General features: G+C 52.6%; 9 protein-coding genes across 9 annotated transcripts in view; 4 read left to right on the top strand and 5 right to left on the bottom strand.

The window, feature by feature from the left end:
- Positions 1 to 445: 445 nt before the first annotated feature.
- On the top strand, positions 446 to 1,891 carry M421DRAFT_399019 (uncharacterized protein; the record flags this gene model as incomplete). The annotated part of the gene is made up of 1 exon (XM_033590169.1): positions 446 to 1,891. A coding segment is annotated over one exon (1,170 nt), but the record flags the coding sequence as incomplete, so codon positions are not given.
- Positions 1,892 to 2,368: 477 nt separating this feature from the next.
- Positions 2,369 to 3,169, bottom strand: M421DRAFT_89006 (uncharacterized protein; the record flags this gene model as incomplete). The annotated part of the gene is made up of 4 exons (XM_033597726.1): positions 2,369 to 2,472; positions 2,505 to 2,760; positions 2,822 to 2,932; positions 2,987 to 3,169. The coding sequence occupies 4 exons, from the start codon at positions 3,167 to 3,169 to the stop codon at positions 2,369 to 2,371; spliced, it is 654 nt and encodes a 217-aa protein (XP_033452880.1).
- A 3,509-nt stretch (positions 3,170 to 6,678) lies between these two features.
- On the top strand, positions 6,679 to 7,569 carry M421DRAFT_245367 (uncharacterized protein). The gene has a single exon (XM_033588546.1). It carries the CDS (start codon positions 6,742 to 6,744, stop codon positions 7,162 to 7,164), a length of 423 nt encoding a protein of 140 aa, XP_033452879.1. The 5' UTR covers positions 6,679 to 6,741; the 3' UTR covers positions 7,165 to 7,569.
- Positions 7,570 to 7,619: 50 nt separating this feature from the next.
- On the bottom strand, positions 7,620 to 9,620 carry M421DRAFT_416247 (guanine deaminase). Its single transcript, XM_033590993.1, has one exon. It carries the CDS (start codon positions 9,400 to 9,402, stop codon positions 7,975 to 7,977), a length of 1,428 nt encoding a protein of 475 aa, XP_033452878.1. The 5' UTR covers positions 9,403 to 9,620; the 3' UTR covers positions 7,620 to 7,974.
- A 158-nt stretch (positions 9,621 to 9,778) lies between these two features.
- Positions 9,779 to 12,047, bottom strand: M421DRAFT_416246 (actin-like ATPase domain-containing protein). The gene is made up of 3 exons (XM_033590992.1): positions 11,986 to 12,047; positions 10,528 to 11,929; positions 9,779 to 10,480 (listed from the first exon to the last, which is right to left on the bottom strand). The coding sequence occupies exons 1-3, from the start codon at positions 12,013 to 12,015 to the stop codon at positions 10,002 to 10,004; spliced, it is 1,911 nt and encodes a 636-aa protein (XP_033452877.1). The 5' UTR covers positions 12,016 to 12,047; the 3' UTR covers positions 9,779 to 10,001.
- A 114-nt stretch (positions 12,048 to 12,161) lies between these two features.
- On the top strand, positions 12,162 to 17,346 carry M421DRAFT_416245 (lysophospholipase NTE1). The gene is made up of 3 exons (XM_033590991.1): positions 12,162 to 12,546; positions 12,600 to 16,859; positions 16,906 to 17,346. Exons 1-3 carry the CDS (start codon positions 12,290 to 12,292, stop codon positions 16,916 to 16,918), a joined length of 4,530 nt encoding a protein of 1,509 aa, XP_033452876.1. The 5' UTR covers positions 12,162 to 12,289; the 3' UTR covers positions 16,919 to 17,346.
- A 147-nt stretch (positions 17,347 to 17,493) lies between these two features.
- Positions 17,494 to 19,665, top strand: M421DRAFT_245305 (uncharacterized protein). The gene is made up of 5 exons (XM_033588544.1): positions 17,494 to 17,981; positions 18,042 to 18,848; positions 18,904 to 19,140; positions 19,197 to 19,331; positions 19,383 to 19,665. Exons 1-5 carry the CDS (start codon positions 17,904 to 17,906, stop codon positions 19,482 to 19,484), a joined length of 1,359 nt encoding a protein of 452 aa, XP_033452875.1. The 5' UTR covers positions 17,494 to 17,903; the 3' UTR covers positions 19,485 to 19,665.
- Positions 19,666 to 20,371: 706 nt separating this feature from the next.
- On the bottom strand, positions 20,372 to 21,382 carry M421DRAFT_53713 (uncharacterized protein; the record flags this gene model as incomplete). Its single annotated transcript, XM_033595143.1, has 1 exon — positions 20,372 to 21,382. The coding sequence occupies one exon, from the start codon at positions 21,380 to 21,382 to the stop codon at positions 20,372 to 20,374; it is 1,011 nt and encodes a 336-aa protein (XP_033452874.1).
- A 204-nt stretch (positions 21,383 to 21,586) lies between these two features.
- Positions 21,587 to 22,006, bottom strand: part of M421DRAFT_245345 (uncharacterized protein) — an 856-nt gene continuing 436 nt past the window's right edge. The window contains exon 2 of the mRNA XM_033588545.1: positions 21,587 to 22,006. Within this exon, the coding sequence (XP_033452873.1) occupies positions 21,791 to 22,006 (216 nt within the window). The 3' untranslated portion in view covers positions 21,587 to 21,790.

The raw sequence follows: 22,006 nt of genomic DNA, 5'->3' as shown, positions 1-22,006 counted from the left end.
AAAGTCACGCATCTTGAACGGCCTTGCCCTGCACAGGTATCTGGATCCATGACACTTGCGCACAGCTCGGATCGCAAAGATTGCTTGCGGATCTTCCTCGAAGCCCAAGCAGCTCGCCAACCGTTAGGGCTGGGGTACAGTTGACCAACATCTCTGAAGTACCACAAGATCTTCAAAACCGATGGTGTCATCCTCTACAATAGCCACACTGGCATCAAGCAGCTTGCAAAAGGAAGAACGGTTGCTGGTACAGCTTGACTTACTCCATTCAGGAGAGCAAAAGAAAGGCGAAAAACATACAACAATGGGTGTTCTCTAGTGGTTACCCACCTAACTACTAATCCGCCGGTACGTTGCTTAAATAGGGCTGAGCGAATGGGAAGCCTTGTTGTCTCTTGGCCGTTCACGCAAGTGCAAGGAAGGGGATACTCCGCTTTAACAAGAAGATAGTGGTTGGCAAGGTTGGCCTGAAGCAGGGAAGGAGCGGTATGTGTTAAGCTGGGTTGCACAGCTCACTGGACAACTCTTGGACTTTGCGGAAGAGCGTCATGCGGGCTCTAATCTTCGACGACGAGTTGTGACACGACCTCATCAACCCCTGCAGAGGTCGACTGCCAACCGCAAGCTGGATATTAGCTTTGTCGCCTCGGAGCAGTTCAGCGTCAACCAGGATGGACTGCAGTTTGTGTCTGCAGTGATTGATTTTCTTTGGATGAACAATGAGCAGCTAGGCTTCGATCCGACTATCCTTACAGTTGGGGACAAGCGGTACATCGAGATCGAGCGGGATAATTGCATCGAGCGCCTCGTCATCGACAAGCTAATAAAGCGCGTGGCATGTGTCGCTGGTCAAGCAACGACCTGCTGGAGAGTCCACCGTGACGACGAGTACAATACTCAGCTCGTAGTCAAAGACTCGTGGCAGTATCCAGAGCGGGAGGAAGAGGGTGAACTGCTACGCTGGGCGGCCGACAAGAATGTGGTGAACGTTGCAAGGTACTTCCATCACGAGACGGTCCGCTTTAATGATCGAGACAACGACATTCGTAGGGTACGCAAAGGTCTAGACATAACGAAAGTAGAGAACTATGCGCCTAGGAAGCCCATGTCGCCGCTGAGCACGACTGAACGTCGAGTTTCACGCAGAGATGGAAGCAGAAGCCTCGCTGGGCAGAAGCGATCATCAAGCTGCACAAATCCGTCTAGCAAACGCACTTGCTTAAGCTCTCCCACAAAACCTGCCACTGCGAACCGCATTCATCGCCGTGTCATCGTCCGTGACTACGGGAAACCTATTTTCAGCGCGAGCTCACAACGTCGTCTGCTCGTGGCATTTGAGCAATGTATCAATGGGTATGAGTCCTTATATACACAGGCGGGCATGCTCCAACGCGACACGAGAGGATCGTGTGGAAACTTCTGGAGCGCGTGGAAACTGGCACGCGCGCTTTCATGGCAATTGGAGTGCCTTTCGACGACGAACAGCACTCCTTCATGCACGACCTCGAATTATTCTTTTGGGTGCTCTTTTGGACCTGCATTCATTACGATGGACAGCAAGAGAGGGTTGTTCAGCGGTTTGACAAATGGAACTATCTCGACGCTGAAGAACTAGCTGGTTTAAAAAAGGGCGTTGTGGATGATGAACGAGACTTTCTCAAGACAGGGCGGAGATATTTCGCGTTGTACTACCAAGCATTGATTCCTTGTGTGAATAGGCTTCGTAGGAAGGTGTTTCCCAATGGTGAAAGATGGAGGGTCCCCAGCCAGCAACTGTACTTTGATATGAGGGAGATTCTACGTGCAGCTCAGGATGAGCTCAAGGAGTTAGAAGGATGAAAATATATTGTCACTCTTAGCAAGATAGCAGACCATATGGCGCGTGCACCGTAGAGCGCGAGCGTCGATTCTAGGCGGATGTGCACTTATTGTTCTAACTGAGAACATGATAACCGTGCGGTATCGTGCCAATGAGGATCAAGGCTGTGCAAGGTAAGCCATGCTCTTCACGCCGAATAAACGAGGAGATAGCCGTGCTCTAGAGAAAGCTTGCCAATATTGCTAGCAAAGGCGGTTGGCAGGGGTGGTCGTGGCAACGCGAACCGACCTGGAACTGCTATTGTTCAACAGTGCAAATTATAGCCAACCCCATAGTGCGTTGGAAGTGTCAGGGCGCAAATCGTACCGGTACCGGTAAAGTGACGCGGAGCAACTTAGGTTCCGCAACTATGTACACTGAATATGGCACAGCAGAGGCTTGGCATTTGGCGTCATTGTAACTCACATTCCGCAATTAGACACTTTAAGATCTAGTGTACACGTTGTTACGAAGAACAAATCGCTGCTGCTAGGCTCAAGTAAATCGTAGTTACTGTAAGCCGGGCGCGTACCAAGCACGTGTTCCGTTTCTGGCCAGTGGGGTTGCAAAGTGCAGCACTTGCATAGTTATCAACAAGAAAGACTGGGTTATACCTATACAATCATAAGCACCTGCTATAGCCTACCGAATTGCACACGAGAGCCTGGCTGCAAGAAACGCATCCTCTCCACGTTCTCCCTTGTCCTGTCATCTCTGCCCTCTCTTTCAGTATCGCGCTTATCCCTCAACTCGTTGTTTCGTTTAGGCATTCTCTGCCCCAGGACATTGAAGCATTCTTCGACATCTGTTAGAGTACACTTGATCAGTCGGTTCTCCTGCTCAAGCGCAGAGATTCTCCCAGCCTGCAAGGCTTTATCGCGCTCCAGCTCCAGTATCCTAGCCTTCATTGCAATAACTATGAAGTAAGTGTCAGCAATATCTCGAACAGCATTCTTGACTGACCTTGGATTCTGATGGCGAAGACTTCTCTGCTGATAAGGACGTGTCTACTGAGTGTACCTTGCTAGAGCTTAAGTTCACATTGCCAAGGCTGGCATCTGGTGCTGCAGATAGCTATCGCTCATATCAGCTGTCTGCACTGAATATCCCAAGTCTGATTCATCATACCAAGTCCTCATACAAGCTCAGGTCTTCCACCGTATCCTGTGAAAGTTTGGAAAAGTCAGATAGTGGCGAGCCTGAATCAATTGGCCCATAGGAGACGTAGTTGGCCATCGCAAACCCAGTGGCTGGTACAAACTTGCAACAAGTGACCATTCCTTTTGATATGCAGTTCAGACCTAGCCGCATTACCAACTTCGATCGGGCTGTCTGCGCCGTTCAGGGCACTATTGTTAGATTTAGGTGAAGGACTACGGAGCGTTAAGTAGAGGATCACAAGGAGCGTACAGCCCAGAGTGTGTGTATTGTACTTAAGTTCATTCACGCCACTTAACATCGGTGTGTAGATATGTCTAGCTGTTTTAATGCAAGCTATTTACTTACCGTAGTGGTGCTTGCGCGAATGCTTATGTTAGATGTAACAAGCCACTTTCGTCAAATCCCACAATGGTTCCCCAAAATTCCCCTACATGACCTAAGATTCCCCTACATGCCCCACGTATCCTTGCACAACCCCTAACAATATCTGCCCTTGCGTCCAGGGACTCAAAGCGCCAGAGAGTCATTATGGAAAGATGCATAAAAGCTCCTCTAGAACCTAAAGAGCTTAGCTCAGAGTGCGGTTAATCTTCCACTGTATTGTTGTTGACGGATGTGATTTCATAGTTGCCCATGTGAATTCATTACAATTTCTTTGTTGCACCAGCTTTGTTGACAATATGGACTTATTATGGCCTAGACATTGCGCTCATCGCACAAATATTGGGAGTGAGTTGATTTTTGTACGCCTGTAGTCCGCTCAGGGATCAAAGTTAACTATCATTTCCTAAGTGGCCGCCTTTTACTGCGATGTGGGACTGTGAGTGTTCATAAAATCCTAGGCAGTAATCAGCTAGATTCTCGCAGCTGGTTTGAAAGGTCAGTACGATGTTCCTTATGGAGCAACTCCAAGTCTGGAATTGGCAGTTGTCTGCCCCTCATAGCTCGTGACGTGGTACATAGGGTAGGAACATCTGTTGCTGGCGCAAGGCACTCGGCGGCAGTCTCAACCCTTGGTGGCAAGCGAAATCGACGTAGTGCAAACGTGCAAACAACTTTGGGTAGAAAGTCAGGTCACTGAGTCTAGGACTGCGCGATACTAACACAAGCAGCAGAAGCATCACAACTCGCATGTCCTACGGACTGTTAGCCCGCTCGAATAAACTTGCACATCGCAACAACAGCTGCCAAGTAGATATTCGCGTAGTACGGATGGCATCCACAGAATCGAAGTCGAAAACCTCGGAGCAGGACTTGGTACGCTTGCTGCACATAGTATGGTTGACTTCTCTGACACCCTGCAGCGTGACCGCTGGAAATCCCTCTCGGTGTCATCTAAGTTCTTTATTCAACACAAGAAGTAGCCGATCGACTATATATACGCAAAAAATCATAAGAGAAAAATTTATTTCTTGGAATGCGAGAACATCGCCTTTCAAGATAAGGGTGGAGAGGATGTATAGTCTACCACAGGCGATAGAGAGATTAGCCTTCCAGCTAATGTTGGAGTATATGTATACAAAAGAATATCAAGGGTGGAACAAGGGACAGCATATAAGTCCTTTACCATGGCAATGCCACGAGTAAATCCAATGCGAAGTTTGAGAACACCGCATCCAGCTTCCCCTAGATGCATCTCTAGGGTGACACAGTCTGTGACTTCTTGGGACGACCACTCTCTTTCCCACGACCGTAGTTAGCTTTTTTTTAATTGCGTCACAGATTCAAACATGGAACAATGAGGCAAGAGCAAATATGGGGTCGTCGCTTAAACAGATAAGATCAGCTAATTACGTCAGTTCGCTGCGCGAATGCCAGCTCCGCCATGCAACTTACGATTGCTAGCTACGACATCTGTGCTGTTCCACTGTTCCGGGGCTAGAAACATGATTCCCGCAAGCTCGCGTGCTTATCCGACACGGAAGTAGATGATGGCATCTTGGAAGTTGTTCCGCGGCACAAATGTTCCTACGCAATTTGTCTCATGTCGAGACTCTCCTGATAGGGAATCGAGAATCCGATCGCCCAACACCATACGAACGTTCTGAATGTCTGTGAGATGGTACTTATAGCCACCACTTTCTGCTGTTGTAACAGGTCTAGCAGATGGAGGGAATAAGATTATAATCAACCTCTCGTAATATAGACTCTTTTAGACCATTGCTGTCTGCAATCTCCTTAAACTTCAGCTTCACGCTTTGACAGAGTTTAATGCGTTCACCGCCCGTTTATATGCCGTAAAATTCGCTTGCTTTGAAATTCTCGCGGGCCTTGGGTGTAGCCAGAAGAATGAACGGCAGGAACAGATGCGGAGCGTTGTCAAGCATATCCACGTACGACCTCTGGACACGCTTTTGCTTGTAATATAACCAGACATTGCAACGTGCGCGTGAGGAATTAGATTGTAGCTGTTAAGGATACGTTGTGCAAAGGATGATAAGGTGGCTCTCAAGGATATCTAGTAGTCTGGTAGGGATACTTTGTTGTTGGAATATCTCAAAGAAGGTCTCGAGGACCGTGACATACAAGCCTTAGGGCATGATGCAGAGTACAGCTGGAAGGAGCGAACATGGTGAATGTTAGGGTATATCTCGCGGAGGCTACAACCGCTGAGAGGCTGATAATAGGAGTAACACAAGCGCTGGAAGAGCCGCGACGCCCATTAGGCCTTGCAACTAGCTGTTAGCTTGTCCTTGTCAGCACAAGGAATTGTGCTGCGAATAGCATCGCAGGTCCAAAGGGACAAGGACGCAATTGTGCCAACAAGTGCCTCCTGAGGTTCTGAGCGCTTGTCACATTTACAGCAAGAAGTGACAGACCTCAGAGTAACATGGTTAGCAATGTTCTATTTCATGGTTGGAGGTGAACCATCATATGGTCGGGATTTGGGGCTGGGGGTATAGCCATTGGGGTCTAACATTCGAGCAATCAACTAGTTGGACCACCCTGTATCCTATTGAGAGTACTTTCCTCGTCGTGTTGTTTTCGCTCCGCGCGACATGTGTAAATTCCATCAATTTTTTGTCTGTAATTGCTAGCTGATATTGTCCGTCAAAGTCTCAACCAGTCTAGCGATCTCCGCTGTCGCTCTTGCAGCGGTCTTCCTCTCTGATCTTCTGTAATCATTTCGTTTGAGTCCAGGTGCAACTGCGATAAACCATGAATCGAATGGAGTACAGTTGTAGACACGGATACCTGCCAATTCAATATACCAAGGAGCATAACCGCACGAAGCATTCCACAGGTGAGATCGTGTAGAATGTGCAAGTTTTCTGTCAACATTTCTAACCTTATTCATCTCTTCTTAGACATCATGTAGCTAGACTCGAGGCTATACGGGAAGAACCTGTCCTGGGATATACAATAGGATATCACGTGATCTGAGCCACGAGGTTACACTATACTATGCAGAGGTGCACACTTGCTGTAGACCTACAACGTCCACTGTAATCTTGCTTTGAGTATAATGTTTCGCAAGCAACAATACGGGCTCGGGATTGCCACGATACGCGTCACGGCCAGCGAATCACTCTCAGAAATTTCATTACGCGCCTGCACCTCGCTTCGGCCAGCAATTCCTCGGCTACCTGACACCAGCCATCATTTGGGGGCCAAAATGTGAGATGATGTCCAAGTTGGCACTGACCACCAACAAACCCCACTTGTCAGCCTCGAGTGTTCCACTCCTTCTCTCTCATGCATAATTCTGCACGTTAGTGTCCATGTATCTCTTACAGCAAGACACCAACGGGGATCTCACCTTGTCAGAGTTCTTTGGGAAGAAAATACCACCATATGCGATCCTCTTGCACACCTGGATAGCCACACATGAAGAGGTTATATTTAAGGAGATAGTGAAAGGCAGAGGCAAGGCAAAATCTGGATACAGGAAGCTGCATTTCACTACCAAGCAAGCCGTTAAAGATGGCTTGCGGTACTTCTGGGTGGATACCTGCTGCATTGATGAAGCGAGCAGCACAGAGCTTCAGGAAGCCATCAACTCCATGTTTCGATGGTACCAAAGGTCGAAGAGGTGTTATGCTTACCTTTCCGATGTATCAAGCGACACCAAGAGCAGTAATATAAGCGAACCTGGTCCAACCTTTCAACCCTCATGGAGAGAATCATTCTCGAACAGCCGCTGATTCACCCGGGGCTGGACTCTCCAAGAGCTCCTGGCCCCAAAGGCGGTTGAGTTCTACTCCAGAGAGGGAATAAAACTGGGAGACAAGGCGTCGCTATGTCTAGATATCCAAAAGGTCACGAAAATACCCCCCGACATTCTCCAAGGAAGCTACGCATACTTGCTGCAATACGATGTCGACGAGCGCCTGTCTTGGGCTACTGATCGGGAGACTACCCGCGAAGAAGACGCAGCCTACTCCTTGTTCGGGATGTTTGACCTGCACATGCCGCTGCTTTATGGTGAAAGACGAACAAAAGCATTCATCCGTCTCCACTTAGAACGCAAGCGCATATTAGAATATGAGAACTCGAACGGGTTGATTGCGAGATTGAAGCCCATTGAGTTTGAAAATTCAGCGCAACGCGAATCGCCAATGAAGCAAGGAGATACAGTGTCATTAAAAAGAACAGCGGCACAAGCGTTCGACACGGAGACCACCTACGTTACAAATAACCGTTCACCAGTTATGAAGGACAGATCAAGTTCTGATGCTGCCGGGGAACAAGACCCAACTACAGTTCATGAGGATGTGCCCACAAATTTGCCTCTTGTGAGCGTGCAAGAACTCGCAGCAACCGATATTTTCTCTAACAGCAAGACTGAGTTCGAAACTCTCCGAATTCCCCAATACGATCACGAGGAAACACATCCACAGCAGATGAAGATGTGGTGGGACGAGGCAGTCGCAAGAAATCTACAATCGACAGAGGGATACTCGGAAGTTTCCGTTCTGCTAGTGAAGTGGTATTTGCCTGTACACCCTCTTTACCTACGATGTCACGACCCCATTAGCCTGGGCACCTACATATCTCCTCGTCTTATGCACCAGCCTCCCGCTGACCCAAACCGCTGTCGTGTTCCGATCATCACCAGCATATACCCACTTCTCCACCTTCTCCAGCCAGCTCTCTTGTCCGAAAATGTCCACGGGCCCGGCCTCGAAGTGCCCGTCGTTATTACCTCCAGCCTCAACGCTCCCAAGATCAATAAGCTGCGCGTCGAATTCCTTACCAACATCAAACCCGCCCACTTTCTCCGAGAGTCCAACGACAGCCGCACCGCCGCGCGTCGCGAGGTACAGCGCCTCTTCGGTGCTGAGTTTCGCCTTGTCGCCGAGCGAGGATTGCAGTGCGAGATGTCGACTCGTCCAGATAGCGTGACGCACGTTTTCGAGAATGCTGGGGTGGAAACCGCCGCTCACATCTGTGCCGAGACCAATAGTGTGGCCTTCGTCAAGCAGCTCTCTTATCGGGGCGCAACCCGAGGTGATGGCGGTGTTGCTGCAGGGGCAGTGCGAGAGGCTTGATCCACGGGCGAGGATAGTTTTGCGCTCTTCGATGCTTAGGTGGATGGCGTGCGCGAGAATAGTCTTTGGTGTGAGAAGATTATGTGTGTCATATACGTCGGTGTAGCTCTTGCTAGAGGGAAAGAGCTCTTTCACGAGCTCGATCTCATTTTTGTTCTCGGAGATGTGGGTTTGGATGAAGGCGTCTTCGTCTTTTGCTAGTTTTCCGATCTCTGTGAGACACTCGGTTGTGCAGGAGGGCGCGAAGCGGGGCGTTACAACTGGGCGCACGATAGAGCCCTTGGGGTCGATGGACCGGATATAGTCGATGCTTGCTTTTGAGTCTGCAACGCTTTGCGATACGGATGCATCGCGGTAGTCTTCGGGCGAGAGATCAGAGTTCATGCAGACTCGTCCTATAAGCGCTCTTTGACCCCTTGCGAGACAGATATCAGCAAGCAAATTTGTTGCGGGAACGTGGATAGTGGCGTAGTAGGCCGCTGTTGTTGTACCGTGTGAGAGGGTCCGGGACACAAAGTTGCGATATACTGTTTCAGCGTGCTTCAGATCCTTGAACGACAATTCCATGGGAAATGTATACGTCTTCAACCAATTCAGGAGCGTCGTCTTCCCAAAGAGCCCGTTGTTGGGATGTTGAGGGGCGTGAGTGTGAGTGTCGATGAAGCCAGGAAAGAGGAATGCGTTCCCACTCAGATGGATGGGCGTAGCATCTTGCCATGAGTGCTTCTCTTGCACTGCTTCCAGGTCCAGCTCTTTCTCTACAAAGGCTATTATGCCGTTCTCATCAACCCCAACAGCCCCAGTTTCGCAGATATCGAGCTTTGTGAGCGAAATACTGTGGACGAAAGGTCCAAGATAGATGGTCTTTGAAATTGATGCAGAAGCTGACATGTTGATGAGGTGTACAGATGAGGCTGATGCGGATGCAGCGACGTTGAGTATTGTGTCAGACTCAGACCCCAGTATGTGGAACTTATAAAACCAGTGTCTTGCGTGTGACAGATGTCCAGGTGATTGGAAAACAAGGAGCAATCATCAGCTAACAGAATGTGTATAAAGCCAAACAGCCATCAATATGCTGAGGGTTGCGCAGTCCTTATCAATGCTGCTAGACAACCGCGGCATGGGTATGGTGGGGATTTGGTTGGCGGAGCTAGAGGCGGCTAGGGCCTCGCTAAGTCTAGTAAGCCCTACGTCGTTCGGAGGCCACCGAAGGATTCGGCCACCTCCACGTGCAGGAGAAGAAATAGATGATGACAGCACGTGAGTGGTTATAGCTTGATTGAGAATGTGCTGCGCCCTCAACCTGCACATGCTTTTTGTTTCTCTTGATTCGTAACATTCCTCTTTTCTCGGAAGACGGCAACGTGCGCCATAATGATCCCTTTTGATCCCACGCTAGGTATTCATGACCTCCAAACTCCAATCTACGTATACAAGATCAACTACTCAATGTGCGAGACACAAAAACCACATGATGCCGATCAGTTTCACAGACTGTAGTCATGGATACCTTGAGGGCCCTGATCGTTGTAGTCAGGACGGGTCATGTAACCCTTGCTCTGGCCCTGGTCGACGACAAAGATGACCTTCGCTGCAACCTGTGCACCAAGGAACGCTGACTCATCAAAACCAACATCCTTCCACTCGGGGAAGTACTCTGGAGGCTTCACCGTCTTAATTGATGTAGGCGTCTGACCGTGAGAAGAGTGTGAATTGTGCGACAGACTGGACATCAGAGGGTTGCCGCCATGGGGCATCAGTCCCTGGGATTGAGCAGTCGTGGCTGCAAACAACAGAGGGTTGACTCCTGAGCTACCGTGAGGGCCTAGCTGCGGTTGGGGCGTATTGGCACCTGTGCCAGCGGGTGTGGACATGTTCGAAGGGATCTCTGAAGTGAAGATCGTGGCTGATGAAGGCGAGATGAGGTATTTCGAGTTCAGTGTTTGGAGAAGCGCCTCCTTGAAGCCTGTGGCGCATTAGCAAGTATTGAGAAGATACAACGGTGTCACAAACCTCTTAGCCTGGATCCGTTACCGCAAATGATCAGCGAGTCCCAAAGCTCACTGCGCTTGTTGACTTCATCGACTGAAGAAATGGCGCGGTGGATTGCGTCTGCAATCTTCTCCATCGTACCATTGCTGCCTGCCAAGAACCGTTCTGTGCCGACCTCCATCTCTCGTCTGATGGCACCTCGTGATGTTGCAGAAGTAACTTCGCCGGCGCCGTTGGCTTCAGCTCCGTCTCCGTGCTCACCTTCTTGCGCCTTCTTGCTTGGGCCCTCGTCCAATGCAGCCTTTGCGTCTGCCATGCCTTGCGTGTCCAGGTTTGTGTTCTTCAGCGCGTCTAGGAGAGCGTGATCCTCGTACAGGAAGGTCGCCTTCTCTCGCTTGAAGTTCGGTAGCCTCACAGGCCTATTGGCCTCGGGCACCGGTGCGCCCTTTTTCTTTGCGTTCGATTTGTCTTGCTTCTCCTTCTCCTTCTTGGCGAGATATTCGTTCATCTTGCCGCCAGCAACGATGCTGGCGACATCAAGGACGCCTTCGTTCTCCGGCCCGTCTTCCTCGCCAACTTCCGTATCTGGCCCAGGGCCTCGTGGCGCATTGCCAATTGTAGCAGCAGCTGCAGGTCCAGAACCGATGGCACCCGTAGATGCTGCCGATGCTGGGTTTGTAATCACGTCTCCTTCTGTCTTTCCACTTCCTGGAAGTGGTATCCCGTCTGGCAAGATTTCGCAGATGGGGGACTTCTTCAGTTGCTCACACATGTCTCTGTTGAAGCCTTTCGACTTTAGCTTGTCGTGTAGCGCCTCAGTGAAGGCCTCACCGCCACTGCCTGACAGGGACACGATGCGGCCTTGTAGGTGTGGAATGAACTCGCTGACAGCCGTAACATCCGTCTTTCCCTTTCCAACATCCACAATCGTTGCAGTGTGTACTCCATAGGCCCATGTTGTCGCAAGCGCTGCGTCTATAAGACCAAACGCGGGTGTCTTGAACTTCTCGAAGAAGAATTGTGCGAGCTTCTCGTGCTCTCGAGGAGTCCACGAGGGTTGTGTAACGAGGAGAATCGTGGTGTGGAAGGGCGGATTGAGGGCATTGTAGACGTGGGAGATGAGAGCGAAGAAACACGGCCAGTCTGTGATCTTTCCGTCTTGAATGGGCCATATTGCACCCTCCTCAGAAACTCGATCTTCCTCCCATATGATCTCGTCTTCACCTTCTGCAGCGGGTTTTGCTTCTCCTTGTGCCTCGCCGTTCGCGCCAGGCTTGTCTTGTTTCCTCCTTATCTTGTAAGGCTCAAATTCTCCTTCTTTCTCCGCGGGAAACATGCGCGATCTTAGACGAACACGTGCGGGGGTGAACGACTCCGGTAAGCCAAGCTGAGCCAGAGTTGTCTCTGAGCCCGGCGCGATGACCTGTAGCACAACGTTAGCAGGTACGCAGTGAAGCGCATACAATGCGACGGTCATACTATGATCTGATCATCTTTGAAGGGTGGCATCTTGGGCCAATGGGTGTGTGACTTTCGGCGCGTTGCTCTCGATGGAAGCTCGCGCGCGCAACGCGAGCTTCCTTCCAACGGAAGCAACGCGCCAAGACGACCCACTTTTAATGGGGCAGTCACAAGCCACCAAGGACATTCAAGCAACAGCAAACGTGCCAGGAAACTGCAACAACATGGGTGCTGTTGCCCTGCACCACTACAGCAGATCTGGGAGGCGCTGCATTCAGTGATTTTTGTGCGTCCAGGGCTCTCACCCACATCAATCGTGATCATGGCAGCGTCCGGGGCTGTGACGTCTCTTGTAGACGCTTCCACAGCAGTCGCGGAACGAGCTCTACGAACACCAAGCGCTGTTCCAGAAGCTGTGCAGATTGCTTCAGGATCCACGTTCGGTCTGCTAGGACGTGTCATCCTGTCCATATTGGGCGTGCTTCCTAGCATCCTCTTTTGGCTGTCTTACACCCTCCCCACATGGCTCTTCACACTGTTCTCTACCACTCTGACTTTCACGATGAACTTCAGCTCTTTGTAAGTGGCTTTGCACATCCAATACATATGTCCGCCCGACTGACAAGCACCAGGGTTTTTGTCTTGGTGTTCGTGGTCTCTACCGTCACCTACTTTGTTAGGTATCGCTACTTGACCATGTACGCGAGACTGCCACCAGAACCACAACGTGAGGAACCCCAGGTCGAGGTCTTCCCTGAAAGTCAGGAGGGCGATAACAAAAGAGCGTTCTCGAATTACATGGACGAGTTTTTGAGTGCCATCAAGGTGTTCGGTTACTTAGAGCGTCCCGTCTTCCATGAGTTGACACGTACGATGCAGACTCGACGACTCTTCGCAGGCGAGACTATCTTGCTGGAAGAAGAGAAAGGGTTTTGTCTGGTCATGGATGGTTTGGTCCAGATCTTCGTCAAGTCAAAACGTGAGAACAGCGATTCTGACGAGGAGGCATCCTCGAACGAATCGCACCATCAGGGTCACAGTCAAGGTTACCAGTTACTGACGGAAGTCAAGAACGGTGCGCCGATGTCCTCGTTGTTTTCGATTTTGTCATTGTTCACGGAAGATATCAAGCTTCGTCACGATGAAGACGAGCCAGGACCGAGCATGCCCAGTACACCGCACACTGGAAGACCGAGACCGTCGATATCCCGCAACAGCAGTTTTGCGACAATGGATGACTCCAGACCACAGACCCCTCAGCATCTGCCTCGCACACAGACGGGGCATCGACGCGCTTCTTCTACATTGGCAAGTCCCACAGCAGGTGGTCGTTTACCAAGTGTGCCGCCACTTTCGCTTGATTTGGACGAACATGGCGAACGTGTCAAACACACCAAGCCCCGGCGATCACCATCAAGATCATCAAAACCCAAATCTGCGCACCCAGATATCGTCGCTCGAGCAGTCGTGGATACAACAATTGCCATCATACCCGCAACGGCTTTCCACCGATTGACACGTGTATACCCTAAATCAACAGCGCATATCGTTCAAGTCATTCTCACACGTCTTCAGCGAGTCACTCTGGCAACCAGTCATGCGTATCTCAGCTTGACCAAAGAGGTCCTTCGTACGGAGAAACTGATGAACAAGTATACGACGTATGATCTCCCTGGCTTCCTTCGTGATGCACCTTTGGAGAGGCTAAAGGAGAAGTTTGCGAAGGAGACAGACCGCCTCGGTGTCGACGAGGGTATGCAAGGGATCGCCCTACACAATCCGGGCGCCGGACGTCGCCGTCGATCAAGTACGTCGCTCAGGCGTGGCACAGCTGCGCAAGCCCGTGTTGCGGCGGCACGAGGAACGTCCATGGAAGTGAACAGCCAGATCGAAGCTAAGAAGAATTCACTGGAACCATCTTTTCGTAACGACCGCATCAGTGCGGGCGACCTCTTGACCAATACCCAGATGGCTCGTGGAGCGGGTCGATCAGGCCGTGGCAACAGCTTCTCCCAGCCATATCAACATGACAACCGACGAGAAGCTCGCACCCCACTTGATGCTGATAATTTCAACCCATTCACCTCGCCATTGGCACGGCCGACTATACAGCGACAAGAGTCCATCGATGAAGCTACCATCTTTAGACAGTCTGTTCTCGACTGCATGTTCAAAGCGATTGGCTTGACGGATCTAGAAAACCCAATGCCCAAGCCAGCTGTGTCGGTCGAGCAGTCGCCCAGAATGCTGTCATTCGACAACAAGCGCCAGAAGGCTGTGTTCACCAATGCATTCGGTTTGATGGACCCGTACGACGGCGGTGACACAGAATCAGTAGTGTCAGCCTCGAACCTGTCGAGCATCAGTGGTGTCAATCACCAAAATTTACTCGAAGAGATAGTCAACGATGTCGAGATTGTCTACTTCCCCAAGGATGCCGTTCTAGTCGAACAGGGCGAGCGGAATCCTGGATTGTATTACGTAGTAGATGGCTTTCTCGATGTCAGTGTGGCAATCGAAGATGACAGTTCGGAGTCTAATGTGCTGGGAACCTCTCCCACAGGAGCATCTCTCAGCCAGGAAGAGCTGTTCGGCGCGCCGCTGAAGCGAACGTCGACGAATAACTCCACACGTAACCTCGCCGAAAGTGTGCACAAGAAAAAGAAACCGCGCAAGAGCCTATTCATGACCAAACCAGGTGGATTGGCCGGCTATTTGGGTACCGTCTCTTCTAACAGGTCATTCGTCGATGTTACTGCAAAGACCGATGTATATGTAGGCTTTCTGCCACGAGCATCGATTGAGAGAATTGTCGAGAGGTATCCCGTTGTTCTACTGACGATGGCTAAGCGCCTGACTACACTCCTGCCGCGCCTTATTCAACACATTGACTTTGCACTGGAGTGGGTTCAAGTGAACGCCGGTCAGGTTATCTATAATCAAGGTGAGGATAGCGATGCAATCTACATCGTGCTCAACGGACGTCTACGAGCCATACAAGATGCCGAAAAGAGTGGTACGATGAAGGTCATTGGGGAGTACGGCCAAGGCGATAGCGTTGGTGAGCTCGAGGTGCTGACAGAGTCGGCACGCCCTGGGTCGCTACACGCCATTCGTGACACCGAGCTCGCCAAATTTCCAAAGACACTCTTTAACAGCCTTGCGTTGGAGCACCCCGGCATTACGATCAAGATCTCGAAAATCATTGCGTCTCGCATGCGGTCACTGATGGATGATCCGTTGCATGAACAAACAAAAGAGCGGGGTACCAAAGCAACACGGACCAATGTCTCTTCCACTGTCAACTTACGAACAATCGCCGTACTGCCTGTCACAGCTGGCATACCGGTTGTCGATTTTGCCAGTCGTCTCATGAACGCGCTCACTCAGATCGGCACCCCCCGAGGTGTAGTGTCGTTGAATCAGGCCGCTATTCTCAACCACCTTGGGCGACACGCCTTCAATCGCATGGGTAAGCTGAAGCTGTCGCAGTATCTGGCAGATCTTGAGGAGAAGTACGGGATGATACTCTACGTGGCCGACACTCCCGTCAAGTCGCCTTGGACGCAGACATGTATCAGCCAGGCAGACTGCATCCTGCTAGTTGGCCTCGCTGAGCTCTCACCCAACATCGGTGAATATGAGCGCTTCCTTCTGACGACAAAAACAACAGCTCGGAAGGAGCTTGTCATGCTCCACTCGGAACGCTACTGTCCTCCTGGACTGACGCGGAAGTGGTTGCGTAATCGCCCCTGGGTCAATGGAAGCCATCACCACATTCAAATGTCGTTCCGGGCTACACAAGAGCCTGTTCATCACGCAGGACGCCGTTTTGGAAACGCGTTGAAGCAGCGTGTACAAGTCATTCAAGCAGAGATCCAGAAGTATACGTCGAGAAGAGTGCGCCAAACACCGCTGTACTCCGCAGAGACGCCGTTCAAGGGTGACTTTCACCGACTCGCACGACGACTGTGTGGCAAGTCAGTCGGTCTTGTGCTGGGCGGAGGAGGTGCCCGAGGTATTTCACAGATCGGTATTATCAGGGCACTTGAAGAGGCAGGCATTCCCATCGATATCGTTGGAGGTACCAGTATTGGTGCGTTCATTGGTGCATTGTATGCCTGGGATGCAGATGTCGTTCCCATGTACGGACGCGCAAAGAAGTTCGCAGGCCGCATGGGCAGCATGTGGCGGTTCGCGCTCGACCTAACATACCCTTCTGCTTCTTACACGACCGGCCACGAGTTCAACCGCGGCATTTTCAAGACCTTCGGTAACTCCCAGATGGAGGACTCCTGGCTCGAATTCTACTGCAACACAACAAACATTAGCAAATCGCGCTCTGAGATCCACACCTCAGGCTACGTCTGGCGCTATGTGCGCGCCTCCATGTCACTCGCTGGCTTACTTCCACCGCTCTGCGACAATGGAAGCATGCTTCTCGACGGTGGCTACATCGACAACTTGACCGTCGCACACATGAAGAGCCTCGGCGCAGACGTGATCTTCGCCGTCGACGTCGGTAGTTTGGATGACGACACCCCACAGTCATTTGGAGATTCCCTGTCAGGTTTCTGGGCCACGTTCAATCGCTGGAACCCCTTCTCTGCATTCCCCAATCCGCCCACTTTATCCGAGATTCAGTCGCGTCTTGCCTACGTTTCCAGTATTGACGCGCTGGAGCGTGCAAAGACTACGCCAGGTTGCAGGTACATGCGGCCGCCGATCGATCCGTATGGCACACTCGACTTCGCGAAGTTCGAGGAGATATACGAAGTGGGGTATAAGTATGGTAAGGAGTTTTTGACGGGGCTGAAGGAGCAGGGTGTTCTGCCTATCACGGAGGAGACAGAGAAAGAGAAGGATTTAAGGAGGACCATGGCGCCGAGACGGTAAGCTAACGCACTGCACTGTGAACTCAGAGCTAACGGTGTGTAGAGCCTCTATCTAGAGTCGGCGGGCCGGGTGCTGCTCAGTCACCCTTGCCCTGCAATCTGGAGGGCTATTGAGGAAGATGGAGGTGCACTGGACAAATGGTAGGCACGATAGGTTTGAAGGGCTTGTACACACAATCTTTGTATCCGGTACAGAATAGGGACCGACAACGTGAGTCGACTCGCAACGCTTGGAGCGTACAACGTCTCACATGGGCGGACACGATCTACAGATGCGCATAAGAACCTGGCGAGGGACAAGGTGGACAAGAGCCAGCTGTAGTTCGGCGGGCAGGGCCTAGCAATTTGTTTCCTCTTGGCGCGAGAGGAGCACTGCGAAAATTGACTAGGGCTATGATGTTCAGCGTGTTGAACTGTTGTTCTGTGAAGGGGTCGCGTGCCCATGACATCTTATCAGTTTTCCATTACAGAAGTTCCAAAAGGCTCTTTGAATCTTTGGGGACTGCGAATACAGTTGCAGGGGCTGTCGGTGATACGGACGGAGTAGATGTGGTCTGTGCAAGGGAGTCTCCGGATCTCGCGACAATCTGGTGCGGGCTCGGGAGATGTGCGGTCCTTAGCGTGTTCTAGATCCGGATGCACCCCGAGCTGAGGACCTCCATGGATCCCGCGCAGATGACTCGTCTGGATGTACTGACTCTTTGGCTTTCGAACTGTAATCATGCTCGCGATGGGCGTTAGGTTCAGCTGCATGCCTTGATGGCAATATGACACGCGCAAGACACGAGCCACGATAGAAGAACAGGAGGCGACACCTCTTGTTGATCTGACCGACGTCCACACCCTGGTCCGCATCTGCAGCTAGCCATTGCTTTTCGCGCCTCCAGAACAGGTCGCTGGACAGGTCCAGACAAACGCGGGCGCCTGACTGCCGGCAAGAAAGCGGAGGCCCGGTTGACCCTATCATCACCTACAGCCCTATTTATCAGCCCCAAGTCAACACACAAGGCGAACAGCGCCCGCCAAGTTCTGAAGAAACACATGTCGACCACCGTCCTCAGGACGCGCAAGCTCAGCTCTTTTGTCAAGTGCGGCCGCTGCCGTCAGGACAGACAGAAGGTGCTACTCCCACATGTCGCGCGTCGTTTAGAGAGGTAGCGGTTACTTACTGCCGTCCAGTGTGAGCGACCAAACGCCTCGCAGCAATGCGTACGATGCGCAAAATTCAAGCATGATTGCGATGCTGGCCGCGCCTCAAACCGTGCACAGTATACCCAGACCCAGCGGACTCAGAAACCCGCTGTTCGTCGGCGCGCTGCGCACAGCGAGCGAACAGTCGTTGCTGCGCCTAGTACCACACAACATGAGCTCTTGGCGACGGGCTCGTTCCCAGATTATGAACAAGTCGCTGATTTCAAGATTGAAGAGTCATCCTCGTCGCGGACTTCCAGATCGGCTTCTTCTGAGCTCTCCATCCCGTGGTCGATACCGAGCGTGCAAGATGGGCTGCAGTTTCAATACGTACCCAGCATATATTCTGGCGGGGATCGCCACGGCTCAGCGTCCTCGGACCAATGGGCCTCGGACCCCATGGCTTTCAAGGATTCTCCTCCTTCGTCGGGTGACTATGGTTGGGAGACGGTGAGTTGGACCGAGTATGGGATGGGCCAGGAGATGGTCGAGTATCCAGGCAGCATGGGACAGCTCGAACTGAGTCCCGTTGGATCTGATTTTGCGGCTCTTGCTGCTTCGTTTTCGCCGGCTGAGCTCGCTGACATGCGGATGCTGTCCGGCCTGACGAGCCTACGTCCCTCTCGTCAGTTCGTGGCGAATCCTTTCGAAGAGCGTCTGGACAACCGCATCAACCGGCTGTGGGGGAACTACAAGACCTTCGCCAGCGCGAGCTTGAAAGGCCTCGGCGTGACGCCTTTGTTCGGTCGAACACTGTCAGAACTTTTCCGTCAGTCTCGACAGATGGCCGAGAACGTGAGTCCTGGACAATAGCCATCATCCTTGGAATCGCTGCTGACACAGCGTCTAGGGCGACGATCTGGTCGCAGACGTGCGCATGTGCTGTGGCGCTGCAGACGCATGCATGAACACGAAGCTGTCAGCGGAGACACGAGCACAGTACCTGTCAGCCTACACTCGCTACGATGCGCGCGCGAACGCCAAATACCGCCGCGCTGTCGATGAGTTCGCGCAGAAGATCGCTCAGGACGAGAGTCCAGACGTGCTGCCGCTCTACACGGCAACATTCCTGTACTATGCCGCAGGAGTAAGCTACCCAGAAGCCCTCGTCGTCTGAGCACACACACTAATCGCACTCTGCAGTCGTGCATGAGAGGAAGCGCAGACCTCGTCGCAGCGACATATGCGTTCAACTACTTCAACCAGTACACGGCGGGGTTCCCCATCCGCCTCGAGATCCTGCCTACGCCCGAGGGCACGTGGGCTGTAGATATGCTTGTAAGTTCACGTCCCGCGAGCGAGCAGGTGCCGTTCACTGACGTAAGGTAGCTTGCGAACAACAAGGCTGATCCGGGCATGCGGATCAACACGCTCATGTTCGCGCTGGGGCGGGCAAGGCTGCAGTTCGACCGCGAGGATGGACTGTGTTAGCGACGCCATAGGTGTGTGAGTCAGGGATGAATGGGGCTGTCGAGCAGCGGACGCGGAGCGGAGAAGAGAAGAGCGAGGACGAAGACGAGTGCTAGGTATATCCGCAAACAAAGACGAAGCAAGGAACCGTCAGCACACCAAAGACAGACGAGAAGCAAAGTCCGCTTGCCTTGTAGCTCAGCGCACGTGATCTGTTGCCGCACTTCGCTGTTCGCTGTTCGCTGTTCAATCCAGTCTAGCCTACCACAAGCAGCGCTCGAGCTCCAGCTCCAGCCCGCTACCAACACCATATACCACACATCGAGCGGCATGCGTGCTCGCGAGGCCCGGGCTCACGTAAGCGTCTCGATGACCCAGCCCATCAACGTCGCACAGCAGACATAGTGTCTGCATGCCTTGCACATAGGCTCGCGGATGTAAAGTACTCTCCCCGTCCCCAGCCGTTGATTGTCACGCTCAGGTGGCTTGTGTAGGCGTGAGGGCGTGGCACCGCCATTCCACGACCGTCTCTTACACTGTCCTCTGAGGGAACGCGATGCATCGGTATTTCAACGGTGGAGTGGAGGTGCGAATCGTGCTTCTCATTCTCACACGTTTCCTTTAAGCAACGCCTTGTGTGCCACGCAGTTTGCTGAGTGCCTGCTTGCTTGCTCTTTGGCCTGGGGGAGGGAGACGCGTTTGTGCGCTGTTGCATGGAGCGAGATAGCTCAGAGTGTGGTTTGGTGCTGTGGTGTGCGCACGACTGCTAGATGTACGCTCCGTTTCTCGTCTCCTGTCGGGTCACTGTGCCACCAAGGCCATGAAGGCTCGGTGATGCTCAAGTCCTCAATCCACTTCTCTCCTCCATCAATCGCTCTACGCACAATGCAACTGCAACATCCCCTAGATCAATGCCACACCCACATCTCCTCGACCACCCACTCCAGGTCGCCGTACGCGAGCCTGCCGCCCAGCCGCACAGTCTGTGTTCTGAACGTGACAGCGCAGGGCAGGAAAGCGTCGCCGGTGCGCGCCGTGCGCTTCCAGCCGTTTTGCCTGGTGCTGTGCTTCGCGCTCTGCGCCGCGGTGTCTGCCGTCTCGCCGTCCTCGCTGGTCTCGCCGTCCTCGCTGGACTCAAACTCCCACCGCTCCGTCGTGCACGCGTCGCCCTGCATCACAATCCCCTGGCAGAACCGACCAACCCGTATCACTACGCCGCGGACGCGCGCCGCCTCGTCGTCGCACCGGAGAAGCATACAGACCTTGTCCTCCGTTTGCGCGTCTCTGCCAGCTGAGGACGTAGACGTAGATGAAGACGGGGATGTAGACGTAGACCGCACTTCAACATCGCGCCACAGCTCCTCATACGTAGCAACCCGATCCAGAAGCGGATGAAACTTGCTCCCATGCTCCAGCCAGAACCCCCCTCCCAGCCTATACACATCGCCCTCATCGCCCGCAACCGACTGGCCGATGGGGACGCGCGAGTCCACCCAGTGCTCCCAGTTCGCGCGCGCATACGCGCCGAACACGGGGTGCGGCGACGGCGCCAGCACAGACGACGCGGCGCCCGCGAAGCCCCAGTCTAGCCGCGCCGTCTCGCCGGCGTTGGGAAGCGGTGTTTCCGCGGCGTGGAGCGGCTTGAGGTAGCGCAGGTCGACGAACGAGGCGCGGGGGGAGGTGAGGACGAGGGAGCTTGTTGGTTCGAAGGGGGTTGGTGGGAGGTTGAGGGGGTTTGTCGAGGGCAGGCCGGGGGTGTACGGGACGGGCGCGTGTGCTGGAAGTGGGTGTGGGAGGATGTAGATGTATTCCCTGCGGGAAATGTTTGCGCTTCCGGTGGGTGGCTGGGGAGGGGAAGAGGGCGGGAGAGGCGTGTAGGTCAGCTCTGAGACTGCGGGAGGGCTTGATGAGGATGCCATGACTGCGCCCGAGGAGGAGGTTGAGTGGGTTGAGGTGGTGGTGGAGACGAAGGCGATGGGCGTGGGCGGCGAAATGTGGAGCGTGTTTAGACGGAGAAGTGGAGTGAAGGCGGGAGTGGAGCTGGTATTGTGGAATCGTAACAAAGCGGCTTTGAATGTGCTGTCTTGTTATTGTCTTGATGTGCTCCAGTGTTCGACAGTAGTTCGCGTCGTATCCACTCTGTGCCGGTACGGGTTGAAGCAAGTCCAGGCGCTCGGCGCTCCGAAGAAATGTTTCCTTGAAAAATGCGCTGACAGGACAAGGTGAAAGCAAAAAACGGCCTGTCAGTACACTCAAACAATCGTGAACCTATGCTTTGATGGGATATCGATAACCGAATGGTTTGCTTCCAAAGTCCGGACTATATCCTAGCGAACGTATATACAATCAAAGTAGACAAGTTCGTTGACTGGTGACGGCGGTGATGCGGCAATGTCCAAGTAGGATTGCCAAAGTCGCAATAGTGGTACCCGCTTGTGGAGTCGCAGCAAACAGTGGCGTTGGACGCGCGGTCGGTTGTCCCGGTTGTCTCGATTGTCCCGGTTGTCTCGATTGTCCCGGTTGTCTCGATTGTCTCGATTGTC

Source organism: Didymella exigua (genome assembly GCF_010094145.1).
Source record: "Didymella exigua CBS 183.55 unplaced genomic scaffold M421scaffold_3, whole genome shotgun sequence".
In the NCBI taxonomy this organism is placed as follows: domain Eukaryota; kingdom Fungi; phylum Ascomycota; class Dothideomycetes; order Pleosporales; family Didymellaceae; genus Didymella; species Didymella exigua.
Note: the sequence above shows the minus strand (reverse complement) of the source record. Positions and strands in the feature narration are given on the sequence as shown.

Coding starts and splice junctions, on each gene's coding strand:
- M421DRAFT_245367 (XM_033588546.1), top strand. CDS start 6,742: ATGTATCTCTTACAGCAAGACACCAACGGGGATCTCACCTTGTCAGAG.
- M421DRAFT_416247 (XM_033590993.1), bottom strand. CDS start 9,402: ATGTCAGCTTCTGCATCAATTTCAAAGACCATCTATCTTGGACCTTTC.
- M421DRAFT_245305 (XM_033588544.1), top strand. CDS start 17,904: ATGTCGACCACCGTCCTCAGGACGCGCAAGCTCAGCTCTTTTGTCAAG. Junction 19,141..19,196: donor TCCTGTACTATGCCGCAGGA/GTAAGCTACCCA, acceptor CGCACTCTGCAG/TCGTGCATGAGAGGAAGCGC. Junction 19,332..19,382: donor CGTGGGCTGTAGATATGCTT/GTAAGTTCACGT, acceptor GACGTAAGGTAG/CTTGCGAACAACAAGGCTGA.
- M421DRAFT_416246 (XM_033590992.1), bottom strand. CDS start 12,015: ATGCCACCCTTCAAAGATGATCAGATCATA. Junction 11,930..11,985: donor TCAAAGATGATCAGATCATA/GTATGACCGTCG, acceptor GTTGTGCTACAG/GTCATCGCGCCGGGCTCAGA. Junction 10,481..10,527: donor TAACGGATCCAGGCTAAGAG/GTTTGTGACACC, acceptor AATGCGCCACAG/GCTTCAAGGAGGCGCTTCTC.
- M421DRAFT_416245 (XM_033590991.1), top strand. CDS start 12,290: ATGGCAGCGTCCGGGGCTGTGACGTCTCTTGTAGACGCTTCCACAGCA. Junction 12,547..12,599: donor ACGATGAACTTCAGCTCTTT/GTAAGTGGCTTT, acceptor GACAAGCACCAG/GGTTTTTGTCTTGGTGTTCG.